The sequence below is a fragment of the Hyaena hyaena genome, unplaced genomic scaffold, assembly GCF_003009895.1.
Source record: "Hyaena hyaena isolate Hyena2069 unplaced genomic scaffold, ASM300989v1 scaffold_367, whole genome shotgun sequence".
Taxonomy (NCBI): domain Eukaryota; kingdom Metazoa; phylum Chordata; class Mammalia; order Carnivora; family Hyaenidae; genus Hyaena; species Hyaena hyaena.
This window is the reverse complement of record NW_024081002.1, coordinates 361,127-376,734: the sequence shown is the minus strand read 5'-3', so window position 1 is coordinate 376,734 and position 15,608 is coordinate 361,127. Positions and strand designations below refer to the sequence as shown.

The 15,608-nt window shown below is 38.6% G+C and overlaps 1 protein-coding gene across 2 annotated transcripts in view; it reads right to left on the bottom strand.

The window, feature by feature from the left end:
- WDR11 (WD repeat domain 11) overlaps positions 1–15,608 on the bottom strand; it is a 63,571-nt gene that overhangs the window by 24,922 nt on the left and 23,041 nt on the right. For both annotated transcript variants that reach the window (XM_039250459.1, XM_039250458.1), the window contains exons 12-14: positions 7,844–7,950; positions 5,832–5,907; positions 1,206–1,314 (exon numbers count right to left, since the gene is read on the bottom strand). In XM_039250459.1, coding sequence (XP_039106390.1) covers positions 1,206–1,314; positions 5,832–5,907; positions 7,844–7,950 — 292 coding nt within the window. The remainder of the gene's footprint in view (positions 1–1,205; positions 1,315–5,831; positions 5,908–7,843; positions 7,951–15,608) is intronic.

Here is a 15,608-nt window from a genome sequence, read left to right as displayed (position 1 = left end):
TCTAACGCTTCTCATTTAGCACAATGTTAAGTCCCACCTCTGTTGTTTCTGCATGCTATACAATACTCCATGAGTGCATTGCTGACTTTTAGTCTCTCTGTTGTCTCAGCAAAGGACACCCAGACTGCCTCCAAGCTCTCACGACAAATAACCCTGCAGTCACAACCCTCACAGAAGCTCCTCTGTGACCAGGGGCTGAAGAGCTGGCACACAGGGGATGTCTGTCTGCCCAGGCGCGGTCAGTCTGCTCTGCAGAGCACCTCACTGGTCTGTTTTCCTACCAGTAGTGCATAAGGATTTCCATAATCCGTCCCACACCCACATCTGAGGCCATCTGGTTTCCCAGCTTTTGTCAGCCTAAGAGTTATACTATGGTTATTTTATTTCGCCCATCTTTAAAAACAGATGTGTTTGCATCTTTCTTCATATGCTTACTGGGCTGTTACATTTCTCCACCATTCAAGAACTGCTCACGTCCTGCGGCCATCTTTCCACGGGGGTTCCTGTCCTGTCACTGGATATGTGCAGGAGCTCCCACAAGCTCAAGCCCCTGCAGCCATTAGTTCGTCCTTTGGTGGTTTCAGACACTGGTAAGTTTCTTTTTCCACCTGGTCTTCTATATTTAACTTTGAGACTGGTGTCCTTCATTGAATAGAAAGCCTCAATCTTGACGTAATTGAATGTATTAATTTTTCTTTTTTTGCCTTTTGGTTTGAGCTTCTGTTGTCCTTTCCTGCTTCCAGAACGCAAAAATACTCTTCTTTATTTGACTATATTAATTTTATAGCTTTATGTTTTTACATTTTGGTCTTGAATCCTGGGGAGCCCACTTCTGAACAGAGTATTGGGTAGGGGTCCAGTATTTTTCTCCATAAAGTGAGACCATTTTCCCAATACTGTCCTCCACTTTTTCAAGGCTGAGTTAGCTATTATGACCTTTACCCTTTCATAAATATTTTGGAATATGTTTATTATGTTCCTCAACATATCTAAGTAAAATTGTAATGTAATATTATCTTAATCCATCCAAGAAAATAAGAGTTATCTCCATGTATTTAGATCATCTTCTCTGAACACACATTTTTAACAAGAAAATACACGGCAGTAATGACTTCAATTCGAGCTAAAGAAAAATATCCACCACACACATACATGCTTATGGCCTTCATGCATGAAGAACATTTCGTTCTTCAGCTGGAACTTACCAAAGCAGTTACCGCAGGGAAGTTTTTGGACATCTCTCTAAGAATGGTACAAGTCCTAACATCCCACAACTCCAGGGGTTTATCTTTGAATACAACTGCCAGATACTGCCTGAAATAAACAAAATTACTAAATAAGCCCCTTATTGCAAAATTTTTGCCATCATACAAATAAAAAGTTGAGTAAACCAGAAAACTCACATGACACATTCTAAATACAGACAATATAAATTAACATTTGGTTCTCATGGTTAATAGTCACAAGGTAAAAGCCTAAGATGACCTTTGAGAGCCATAGAGCCATAATTATGTAAGGAGCCCAGCTCAGAAGGCAGAATAAAAAAAGGCACAGGTTTACATCCTGGGGAAGTAATTTATGGTAACCATCTAAGGATTTACTTTTCTGGCATGTGACATGAGAATACCCTTACCTATCCCAATGAATTGGCATGCAGACTATGGTAAAAATTAAATGAAAAAGTAGAGGTTTTCCTAAAGTTTCTATCATGCTGACACTGAGGAAACGTGAGAGCAGAAAGATCCCTATGCTCAGTGCATCAAAGGACTTAGGTTCTCTCGCTCAGGACAAAGTCTGCCACTTGATAATTACGTGGCCTCAGACAAACCATGTAATCTTTTAGAGTTTTATTCTACTTATCTTTATAATGGTGTTAATAACACCTGTGATACCTCCCTCACTGAATGCTCTAAGAATAAAAAGGGGGAGGGGACAGAGGAGAGCATACATGAATTAATTTTATAAACCATGATGGATTATACAAAGAAATATGTTGCTTTTTTATTATATCTAACATAAAGGCATCTAATGGCTGGTATGTAAATAAGATAAGACAAAATGTGGTGAATGCTATAAAGATTCACTATGAAAAAGGAGATATAGTTTGACAATTAGGCAATGGCATTCTAGGCAGAGTTACAAATGTGACAAATGGCCATGACAAGAAAGGACACAGAATGGGGGTCATGCTACCCGAAATGCAGAGCATGCGAGAGCAATCATCATGAGAAAGATTAAAGTGTGAATTTTGGATCACATTATAAAAGACCTAACACAGTCGACTATGCCATGCTAGGTTATAAAAAGATTCATTCTGCAGAGAATAGTGGATCACTACTGGTTTTAGGATAGGAGGCACAAAGTGATCGGTTATTTTAGATGCACTGATTTAGCAGATGTATGTAGAGTCAAGATTGACCAGAAACAGAGAGAATGGAGTGCAAAGAGTTTAACTGAGCACTTCTGAAGACTTTCTGTCTCAAGACTCTGTTACATTTGTAAAAATTCTTGAGGACTCCCCACAAAGAACTTTCATGTGGTTTGTAACAATTGACATTTTACATATTAGCAATTAAATCTAAGAAGTTAAAAACCATCCTTATTAATTCACTTTAAATTAAAAAAGAGAGAAAATAACTAGCAAGGTGGTAGATGTAAACATAAGCCACACTGATGATTAAATTATGAATAATTTAAACACTGCCATTGAAATATAGATTACCAAATAGAAAAACAGGCTCAAACTACATGCTTTCTAGAAGAAATCAACTTTAAATGTAAAGACATAGATAAGACACAAGTAAAAGGAAGAAAAAGATACACCATACAAACTTTAGTGAAAAGAAAGCTGGAGTGGCTAACTTATCAGACAAATCTGGCCTACTTCTGAATAAAGAATAGTGCCAAAAATAAACAGGATACTTCACAATGATAAAGAAGTCAGTTAATCAAAAGGACATAATAATAATAATACCAAATACACATGTACCTAAGAGCAGAGGTTCAAAGCAAGAGCTCAAGTTCTACAAAAGAGGAATAAATCCAGAACAAAGTTCATTTCAACATTCCTCTCTCAGTAATAGATATAAAAGCTGGCAGAAAATCAGTATGAATATGAGACTTGAATAACTACCAACCAACCTGAACTCACTTTTACACAATATTCTAATCAAAAACAGCAGAACACACAATCTTTTCAAGTGCATATAGCACATTCCCTAAGACAGACCACATTCTGGGCCACATAACAAACACATTAAATTTATAAAGACTAAAATAATATAAAATATGCTCTCTGACCCTAATTGAAATCACAAATTAACAGAAAGATACCTGGAAAACCCCTAAATATTTTGAAATTAAACCATGTATCTCTAAATATCCCATGGAAGTGTTAAAATATCATGGGGTACACGGGTGGCTCAGTCGATTAAGCGTTAGACTTCAGCTCAGGTCATGATCTCACAGTTTGTGAGTTCGAGCCCCGCATAGGGCTCTGTGCTGACAGCTCAGAGCCTGGAGCCTGCTTCAGATTCTGTGTCTCCTTCTCTCTTCTGCCCCTCCCCCTGCTCACATTCTCTCTCTCAAAAATAAATATTAAAAAAAAATTATACAGTGAATTAAATGAAAACTCATCACATCAAAATGTGTAAGATACAGAAAAAGTAATTCTTATATAACATTAAATGCTTATATTAAATTTTCAAGAAAAACCTTAATTCAATCATCTATGGTTTTATCTTAAGAAACTAGAGAAAAAACATATTAAGCCCAAAGTAAGCAGGGAAAAAAAAAGATATCTATGGTACTCGATGAAACAAAAACTAGAAAACCATAGAGAAAAATTAAACGAGTTTCTTTGACAACATCAACAAAATTGATCAACGTAATTTACTGATATCAGGAATGAAAGAGCCATCATTCAGAAGAAATAGACATTAAAAGAATAAGAGAGTATCATGACCAAGTTTTTAATCAATAAATTGAACAATTTCATTGAAATGGACAGACTTCTTGAAAGACACTACCAAAGTTCATTGGGGAAAAACAAAAAAACAAACCCTAAATAGTTATACCAGACAAGGATATTACATGGAAACTAGGTCAGTATCTTTCATGAGCACAGATGCAAAAAACCTTTAATAAAACATCAGCAAATCAAACTCAGGAATATATCAAAATATTAGCAAATCAAATCCAATAATATATCATGACCATGACAAATTTATCCCAGGGATGTAAAGTTGTTTTAACCTGAAAAATAGGACCATGTAATTCACCGTATTAGCCAACCTAAAACAAAACCCACCATCATGATGATGTCCATAAATGCAAAAAAAGCATCTGACAAAATCCATCACCTACTCAATACAAAATTTCAGCAAACTAGGAGTAGAAAACTTCCTCAATCTAATAAAGGGCACCTACAAAAAATCTACAACATTATATTTAATATTGAAAGACAACACTTTCTCCATAAGATCCAGAAACAGAACAAAGATGTCAGTTCTCATCATTTCTATTCAACATCATACTGGAGGTCCTACTCAGTACAGCAAAGCAAGGGGAAAAAAGGCGTATAGTCCAGAAAACAGACATATAGAAGTATCTTCACTGGCAAACAACAGTAAAGTATGTCTACATAGAAAATACTAAGGAATCAACATAAATGCTACTAGAAATACTACTAAAAGACACTAAAGCTCTAAATAAGTGAAGAGAGACACCATGTTCATGAATCATAAAACCTATTAAGATGTCAATTCTTTCCCACATTGATCTATGGATTCAATGCAATCCCAATCAAAATCCCAGGCAGCTTTTTTTGGTAAAACTGAGAAACTGATTCTAAAATTTATATGGTAATGCAAAGATCCTAGAAAAGCTAAAGCAATTTGGAAAACTAATTTGGAGAACTTACTCTTTCTTTCTTTGTTCTTCTGATTGGTTTTCATTCAGTCTCTATGTTTAAATTTTTTTTTAATGTTTATTTTTGAGACAGAGAGACAGTATTAGTGGAGGAGGGCCAGAGAGAGAGGAAGACACAGAACCTGAAGCAGGCTCCAGGCCCGGAGCTGTCAGCACAGAGCCCAACATGGGGCTCAAACCCACAAACTGTGAGATCATGACCTGAGTTGAAGTCAGATGCTCAACCGACTGAGCCACCAGGCACCCCACAGTCTCTATGTTTAATAATCTTGCTTTACATGTATTTTCTCTTGGAATGAAAAACTCAAAACTTACTAAAATTAAAATTATAAGCAAAAAAAAAATCAGTTCTTTCACTCAACAAACCCATGCTGAGATAGAAACTCATAAGAATTTCATTAGATAACAAATAACATTTTCTTAGTGGGTGATAGATATTTACATCAATATAGCTATAGCAGAACAAACCATGATTCCTGGTTTTATCAATCTAATGAAATGTTATCTTTTTAAGAAGCAGAAATTAAAAGCAACAGGGGTGGTGCCTGAGTGGCTCAGTTGGTTGAGTGTCCAAATCTTAATTTCAGCACAGGTCATGATCTCACAGTTTGTGGGATAGAGCCCCGTGTCGGGCTTTGCATTGGCAGTGCAGAGCCTGCTTAGGATTCTCTCTCTTTGTCTGTCTCGCTCTCAAAAGAAATAAACATTAAAAAAAAAAAAAAAAGAAAGAAATTAAAAACAATAGCAATTTAATTTTGTAACCAAAATATTTTCTTGGATATAACCACATAACACCATTTATTATCACTAAGAAACTCTATACGCATACTTTCTTCAGGATTAAAAGAAATCTTTAAGATTCTATTGTGATAACACTACGGATTTTTTTGTTTCATACTTACTTCAAATGAGATACTTTAATCATTTCGATGGGTGACTCATCATTGCCTCGTTCACCGCGAAAAGCAATGCTCCTACCTTTAATTGCAAATATTAAAGAAATGTAAAAAAAACAGATAAAACATGTAAGACACAAGAACCAATATGTACCAACGGAATCTGATCTGTGCTGCCTCTACTCTCCCATTCATTCTTCCACCTGCTTCTAAGCTATTTCAATTACTCTAAATTTAAAACATGTTCTTAGAAGTTTTACAAGTTAAAGACCAATAATAGATTGCTTGTATTTACCTATTTTATAAAAAGATACTTTCCTTTGTTACAGAGGTTTCTGAATACCTTCGGTGGTTTCTTACAAATAGTTACATTTTAGAAATTTCGAAATCAATGTCTAAAGTTTCAGTGCATCTATGGTAAAGGAATTGTCTACTATAAAAACTACTGGTATATTTAAGGTAACAAATATTTTCATGCTCACAAAACTAACTAGCAGGGAAAACTCTCTAAACAGGTATTTAAGATTCCTTGTCCCATGAACAATGCTCAACTGAAAGACTTTGACGTGTTCCTATCAAAAGTCTCTCCACACTCAAACTGGGGAATGATAAGTTAACTGCCATAGAAGCTAAATGATTTTCTGTCACTAAAAAATACAAATTCTATTTTATGTCTGAACAAATATATTTTAATAATTTTTCCCACTTTTTACTTACATGAAACAAGAGAGAGAATGTAACCAAAGACAACTGAATGCCCGCATGCCTCCCTGCCCCTCTGTGCCATCAAATGGGATCACCCTGTTCTTATTTGCCAAACACCCCACACCCTTTCCTGACTCTGCTGGTCGGCTGCCCTCCTTAGAAGACAAGGTTATAAAAAAGTCTATAATCTAGGAAGTCAAATATTCCACTTAAGCAAGTCAGTAACTATGACTTAGAAATTTGTTCCTCAAAAATAAACATGTGATAGAAAGATTTTAAGTTAACTAACAGTCTTGAACTTGAGGTGATTGGAAAAAATGGAAAAAAAATGAATGACGCTAGTAAACAGCACTTCACCCCTAGGCTACCATGTAATTAGAGAAACCCCCACCTGGGGGCAAGGTTTACTGGGCAGGTCACTTCCAATGAGACCAGAACACTGGACCCCAGTGGGGCTAACTCCCTGAGGTGTAGCAACGTACTCTGAGAAGTAGGAACAACCATATCCTGGAGACACATACTGAAAATACAGGGAAACAACCATATACCTGATTTACTACACATGCATGTACACACACACACACACACACACACACACACACGTTATGTTAGGGTTAAACTATCTACATATATATTCTCATTGCTACATCATTTTAAAGGATCTCCAGACTATTTTGCTATGAATTCTATTTGAAATCATGCATGTGCCATAAAAAAATTTGAAACTCTCACCTTATTCTTCCTTCAAGTTCTTCATTTTGAAACTCATTGGATTGTAAGTTTTTAAACTTCTGAACAAGTTACTGGAATGCTTCCTATTGTAAAGTCTTTAAACTCTCAAATTTCCCCATTCAGTCAGCCAGAGACTATCAAAAGTTTTAAATACGAGCACTTAAAGATAATCCTTACCTAAAAATTTATAAAGGTTTTCCTACAAAGGCCAAAAGTTTTAGAAGAGAATCTAATAAAGCCTAATACAAAGATTTTAAAACTGTTCTTCTGGTTATCTCTAATAATGTACTTAAAAGTAGAACTGATAGCATATTTAATCATGAATCAGTCTGTTCAGGCTAATGGTATACCATTTACTATGCATTCATTTACTATGCATTTATATTAACATAAATCTGCATACAAACAAATCTTTCTAGGGCAATTACTATAGACAAAACTACAACAAAATGAATATACAAATACAGGATATAAGAAAAAACTCCAATTGAAAGAAAGTTTTCCGGAGCATGTTTTATGAGCAGCAACATCTTTGATTAATCTGACAAACCATCTTCAATCTTCTAATAGACTACACAAACCTGTTGGAAGATCAACCAGCTGAAGTTCATTTCTCACTAATCCCACATTGTTTGGTGTTGAAGTAGCAAAGGAAAGAAAACCAGTCAAACTTGTCCATTCGATACCCCTAAAGTGAGAAATTAAGTAGAGTTTAGTGAAATACCCTTTTTCGTTTGAAAAACTTAGTTGAAAAGCAAGTTTTTCCTAAGACCCAAATTTTATTACACAAGTTAATTAAAAAATAATAATATTAGGGGCACCCGGGTGGCCCAGTTAGTTAAGGGTCCAACTTCAGCTCAGGCTATGATCTCATGGTTTGTGAGCTCGAGCCCTGCGTCGGGCTCTGTGCTGAAAGCTCAGCCTGCTTCAGAGTCTAACTCACTCTCTGCCCCTCCCCTGCTTGCGCTGTGTGTCATCTCTCTCTCTCAAAAATAAACAAACATTTAAAAAAAAGAAACAATAAATATTAACATGACCTTTCATTTGAGCCTAATTACCATATATTTCCAATATACGTGAAATTATTTCTAATTAAAACTTCATCTCCAAATGTAGTAAGGTAGTTTAGTTACCAGGATTCATAGCAACATTAAAATGACTATTAAAATCTGGCAAAGGAGAGAGTCACATATCACAGTAACTTCCAAGGATTCCACTGCTTAAGAAAGTGTGGTATAGAAATATTCTGAGCAATCCCTATCAAAATAACACCAGCTTTCTTCACAGAGCTAGAACAAATAATCCTAAAATTTGTATGGAACCAGAAAAGACCCTAAATAGCCAAAGCAATCCTGAAAAAGAAAACCAAAGCTTGAGGCATCACAACTTCGGACTTCAAGCTGTATTACAAGACTGTAATCATCAAGACACAATGGTACTGGCACAAAAACAGACACATAGATCAATAGCACAGAACAGAGAACCCAGAAATGGACCCATAAACGTATGGCCAACTAATCTTTGACAAAGCAGGAAAGAATACCCAATGGAAAAAAGACAGTGTCCCCAGCAAATGGTGTTGGGAAAACTGGACAGCGACATGCAGAAGAATGAAACTGGACCATTCTACACCATACACAAAAATAAACTCAAAATGGATGAAAGACCTAAACATAAGACAGGAAACCATCAATATCGTAGAGGAGAAAATAGGCAACAACTTCTTTGACCTCAGCTGCAGCAATTTCTTACTTGACATATCTCTAGAGGTAAGGGAAATAAAAGCAAAAATGAACTATTGGGACCTCATCAAGATAAAAAGCTTCTGCACAGCAAAGGAAACAAGCAGCAAAACTAAGAGGCAACTGACAGAATGGGAGAAGATATCTGCAAATGGGTTGGTATTTAAAATCTATAAAGAACTTATCAAACTCAATACCTAAAAAAACAAATAATCCAGTGAAGAAATGGGCAAAAGACATGAACAGATACTTTTCCAAAGAAGACATCCAGATGGCTAACAGACACATGAAAAAATGCTCAACATCACTCACCATCAGGGAAATACAAATCAAAACCACAATGAGGTACCACCTCACACCTGCCAGAATGGCTGACATTAACAACTCAGGCAATGACAGATGTGGAAAAGGAGGAACCCTTTTGCACTGCTGGTGGGAATGCAAACTGGTGCAGCCACTCTGGATAACAGTATGGAGGCTCCTCAGGAAATTTAAAATAGAATTACCCTACGACCCAGCAACTGCATTACAAGGTATTTATCCAAAGGATACAGGAGTGCTGATTGGAAGGGGCATCTGCACCCCAATGTTTATAGCAACACTACTGACAATAACCAAAGTATGGAAAGAGCCCAAATGTCCATCAGCTGATGAATGGATAAAGAAGATGTGGTTTATATACACAATGGAGTATTACTCGGCGATCAAAAAGAATGGAATCTTGCCATTTGCAACTACATGTATAGAACAGAGTGTATATGGTAAGTGAAATAAGTCAGTCAGAGAAAGAAAAATATTATGATTTCACTCGTATGTGGAATTTAAGATACAAAACAGATGAACATCAGGGAAGGGAAGCAAAATGATGTAAAAACAGAGAGGGAGACAAACCACAAGAGATTCTTAAATACAGAGAACAAACTGAGGGTTGCTGGTGGGATGTTGGGTGGGGGGATGGGCTAAATAGGCAGAGGGACACTTGTTGGGATAAGCACTAGGTGTTATATGTAAATGATGAATCACTGAATTCTATTCCTAAAATCATTATTACACTATACATCTACTAACTTACACTTAAATCTTAAAAAATTAAGAAAAATTATTAAAAAAAAAAAACCAATATTCTGAGCCAGTCTGCTTATAAAGTTGGGTGCACTGAAGAATTTCATTAAATGGCCTAGTTGGCTATGAGGCAGGAATTCCCGAAGCAAACAATTTGAACTTGGCTGTTAGATTTAGAAGCGGCTTGAGTTCCGAACGGTGTATTAATTAGAGAAAAGCGCGAAAGAAAAATCTCAAAGAAATGACAAGACAGAAACCTGTCAAGCAGATGCCTGGGAGTCTCCTTTATGGGAACTGATAGGAGGTGAGTCCATGGGTTCTCCCATGGACATCTGCAGAGTGTTACCACCGTGGCGTACACAGCCTGGAGGCGGGGCAGGGGGGGACACACAGGGCAAGTGGACCGTCGGAATCACAAGAAGAAGGAGAAATACTGTACTATTGCCCTGCCTTGATTACAAGGTAACAGAGGCTGGCTGGGAGGGAAGCTGAACCTTTGTTCTATATGCAACTGCTCAGCAGCATTTATGGGACGACTGCTGTTTAACAAATCATCTGTGACTGCTTTCCTGATATAATGACAGAGTTGGCTAATTGTGATAGAAATTTTATGGCCTGCAAAGCCTAAAATATTTACTATCTAGTCCTGTAGAGAAAATGTTTGCTAACCCCGATCAAGTTTATCCATATCTACTCCAATTTGAAAGCTACTGCTAGATTTAGCATTAAATGCGGTTCTGAACAGGGCTCTCATTTGCCCAAGAAGATATGATGGCTTCCTGCATCATATCTGAACGCCTACGTGACTTCTAAGGCCATCCAGCCATTTGCTCATCCTACCAAATTCATCTCTCAGTCCTCTGAATTCTGTCTGCCACTTTAACTATAGTAACTTTTCTTACTGACCCCTGTGTATCCACCTATTTGTCTTTTCTCAGAGAGGAAAGACGATCCCAAAGGAACTGAAAATAGTATTTGTTAGACCAAGGAACTGCCATAGTTATCAAGGATGAAACCCTTTAAGTGTAAGCTTGTGTTGAAACACTCAGATTAGGCTGCTTAAAACTGAGTGCTCTTAAGAATTTCCATGCCTTGGGGGCGCCTGGGTGGCTCAGTCCATTAGAATTCCAACGTAGGCTCCAGTCATGACCTCAATGATTTGTGAGTTGGAGCCCCAGTCAGGCTGTCAGTGCAAAGTCTGCTTTGGATCCTGTCCCCTTCTCTCTCTGCTCCTCCCCCTCTCATGCACACGCTTCTCTCACTCTCTCTCTTGAAAATAAACTTCAATAAATAAATAAATAAATAAATAATTTCCATGCCTGGCCTGAAATGACCTCTCTCCTTCCCTCTTCAAATTCTACTTGAGTTCAAATCCTGGCTTCAGCACTTCCAGCTCTGTGCTCTCTCTATACCTTATCTGTTATTACCACAGGAATCATAACACTGTGTACGTCAAGAATGCCTGGCACATAGGAAGTGCTGCATGTACGAGCAGGTACCATCATTATCATTACTATTCTTAATTCACGATCTAAGCCAAGCCCTATTTTCTTGGTGAAGTCTCCTCACTTACTAAACTCAAACCACACCTCTGGTGAATACACTATAAATTTGGTTAACCATTCACTGAAAATCCTCATTGTCTCTTGCTTCTTTCCCCTCCCTAGCATGTCACAGTGCTCATGAAGTTTTCTGCTTAGAGGGAACAAAAGAAGTGAGAAATCATTTTGGACTTATTGTGCCCTCTGTGGAAGTCTGGTAGCTCTGAGCAGATCTGTTGACCGACAGAAGCCGAAGACGCGCCCTCCGAGGCCTGTCACTGGCCATCTGAACACCTGTGCTCCAGCACAGTGAGGCCACGGTCTCGGGACGCCAAGCATCCCAGTCCCCCTCTTCGTTCGTCATTTTTACAGATGTGTCTGTGAAATGCCCAGTGTGAACCCGACACTGTGCCTGGTGCTGAGAGCACATGGTGAAATGAGTCGGGTGTGACTACTGCCTTCTGGAGCTGACGATCTAGCAGACAGAAGACACTGCAGAAGTGTGTTCTGGGTTCCTTGTTACAAAAGACAGTGGTACAGCGTTCCACGGGAGCCTGTGAGAACCACATGGAATCTGGTCTCCAGGGCCTGCTGACACCCAAAGGGCAAACAGGGTGCTGCCCGAAAGTGGACACAACTTGAGGGAGCAGTGCAGCCGTCAGAGCACACTGCACTGGCTCCCATTCTCTGAAGGGAGGAGGCGCCACATTAAGCCTCTCCACGCACGTGACGGGCACTCAGTGGGTTCTGCGGGATTCAGTGAAGGCACCCGAGGAAGGGCTGGCACTGCTCCCTATGCCTGCACCACATGTGTGCAGCCCGTTCCCCACTGTTTATAAGACACCCCAGCGTGGAGTGTAGACGAGAACGTGGCATGGCTGCTTACTTGTAATCCAGCACCACGAGCTTGCTGCCTCTGAGCAGGGTCCAGCCGCAGCTTTTCTATCTGATTTCTACTGATCAACTGAAGAAAATAAAAATTAAGTTGGACTTCAAAGAAGACTAGATAAGGGCGGGATTATTTCTCAACAGAAAAGAATGAAAACTCTTGTCAAACAGGGCGAGCTCCACACTGCTCTCAGGATTAGAAACCACAGTTTAACCACACACTGAGCTCTATTAAAGCTCCTAAGAAGAGTGGTTCATTTTCTGACTCGACCTAGGATTGTCCTGTTGGATTCTTAACTAGTGAACAACTGTAGCTGTAGACTCTGTGGGCAGGTACTCGGGGTTCTTCCTGGCCTGATGGCTTCTATTGGGGCTGCTGCAAAGGCTACTTCTTGACACTGGGTGGCTGGCGGTCATGGGGGGCGGGGGTCACCCACCTCGGGAAGGCCTTAAAGTTCTACAATCCCAAGAAACTAACTTGTGCAAAATTACAGACAAAAGAGAGATTATTTTACTTTCCAAAAATCACTCAATTTGCTCAAAGTAATACAGAGGCAGTCAACATTCTGATAGCCATATAAACTACTGCTGTAGTAAGTTTTGACACTAAAATGGTATTGTGCTTTATTATCATAAATGTAGCCTACTGGACAAAGACACAAACTAATGATCTAAGAAAACCTACATGTTCTACTTATTTACTCCTAGGTTTTTTCTTCTCCTGGATATAAGCATCCAAGGTTTTGTTACACGAGTACAGAAGACACTCAGTACATATCTATAAAGCATAACTGGCTAAACCATCGTGGCTTTAAAAACAACACACAAACACAGCTATCTGCAGTTAGGCAGCCCCCCCCCCCCCCCCCCCCGCCCCGCCCCGCCGCCCGTGTGTGTGCATAAGATTCACAGTATGTGAGAGCAAGTGGTTTTTAAAAACACATTTAGTACAAGGTAAAAACAACTTTCTAAAAGTTGGCCTAAATTTGCATACAAATATCTAGAATTACTGGGTTTATTGCTAATAAGTTCAGCAGTTTTTATAACACATCTGTGGAATTTTCATAATGGATTTTAATCGTAATACTATAATTGCGTTAATAGAAACACAAAGATGGCAGGATTTTAGCATCCTCCTGGGCATCATCTCTGGATATAAATGTGAATTATTTTCAAGATGGCAATTAAGAAGGAAAATTCATATTAAAAAATGGAGGGGCGCCTGGGTGACTCAGTCGGTAAAGCGACTGACTCTTGATTTCGACTATGGTCATGATCTTGTGGTTTGTGGGATCGAGCCCCACATGGGGGCTCTGCACTGACAGCATGGAGGCTGCTAGGGATTTTCTCTCTCCCTCGCTCCGCCCCTCCCATGCTCGAGCTCGCTCTCTCAAAATAAGTAAAGTTAAAATAAAAAGGAGCACGTTTATGTGATCATTCACAACATCAGCCTGAGTAGCACATCCATTATTTGGTATCCCAAGTAACACTTTATAATTTCAGCATCATTCAATAACAAATATTATCACAGCATGTGTAAGTCACGTACCTAGTGGCATCTACCACATGACTAATGCAGGATAACAAATCATATTTAAAACTAATAGCTTGCTGATAAACTAGCTATTGAGTCTTTATTAAAGATTCCAGTGTTTAGAAAAAAATGAAAATGACCTGATTTTCCAGCAGCAGGTAGGGATTCTTAGCATGAATCCTGACTCAGTCAACATTTTCATCTTATTGCCAAAATGTGTGCTACGTGCATTTTTTTTAGCTGGAGATGTAGCATATGTTATAAACAAAGGTCAGTTCTGAAGCTTGAAAGGCCCAGATTAAATTCCATCTACTTTTTCACAGATTACAATACTGAGTTTCTTCTGTAAAATGGGAATTAAAAACAGTGCCTCCACATAAAGTTGTACTAGGGATTCAATGAAATGGTCATGCAAAGTATTAATCCTTAACACAATCCTCAGAACAACTTCTGATTAAATGGAGAGTTGGACTGGCTGGTGTCACCCACAGAAGGAAACACGACACCCAAAGGCAAGAGTGAAAAGGAAAAGCCAAGAGAAGAAATGCAGACAAGAGCGGGAGAGAGCAGGTAGCAGCAGTGGCAGAAGGGTCTACCGGAAGAAGAGAAAGAAGGTGAACGTGAGCCTGAAATGGACCAAACTCAGGCCTGTGTCACTGCACCCAACATCCTAGTGATTCTGAAGACATTACGACCCGCAGAAAGGTAGTGAGGGCTGCTGGAGGGCACAGCATAAGGGGGGACCACTAGTCATCTGGGCTGCACCACAGACAACACCTGAGGGCAAGGTAAGCTTCTCCAGAACTTCCATCACAATCAGAAGTTGTGATACTTGAAGGGCTAACCCTTCCCCGTTCGGAAAATGCAACTACTCAGAATACCGTGTTCACTAAGGGGTCATACGAATTTTAACACATGCATGAGACCTATAATTATACAATGTACTAAGGACAGAAAAGTGCCTCTCTTACATTTGTTAAAAGACCAAAAAATAGTAGAAATGTAGTAAGTATAGTATACACGCATCACTTCGCAATCTACCTGTGCGGGGGCAAAGAAAGAAAAGCAGCCACACTGTCAACAAAATGATGATGATGCTCTGGAACAGCTATGCCTGCACACTCAAACAGGAAGCAACCTTCTTCCCGCAGATTATCTCTGAATGCACAGAACTCATATAACACATCACACCTCAAAATGAAAGAAGAAACGCCATGCGGTTTGGTCCTTTTCTCACGGTGTTTAAACAAAAAACAAATAAGATTTGTTAATAATTAAAATGACTTGATTCAAATTTTGCAGGAATAGTCTTAATGATGGAAAGAAATGAAAAACAAACTATTGACATATGAACAAGGAAATGCAGTGATATCTAGTGAGAAAATATCCTAGACTGTAGGAGAAATAAAAGTCAGCAAACACAAGTTTGAAGAAGCAAACAGCAAAGAAAGAAAATTTTCCACTGCAAAATACCCTTTCACAAAGTAAACAATTAGTGCTTAGCCTTGATTAACATAACCATTACTTAAACATGAATAATTATTATTCCAAGTTTCCAGGCAAATAATCACCTCTGCAG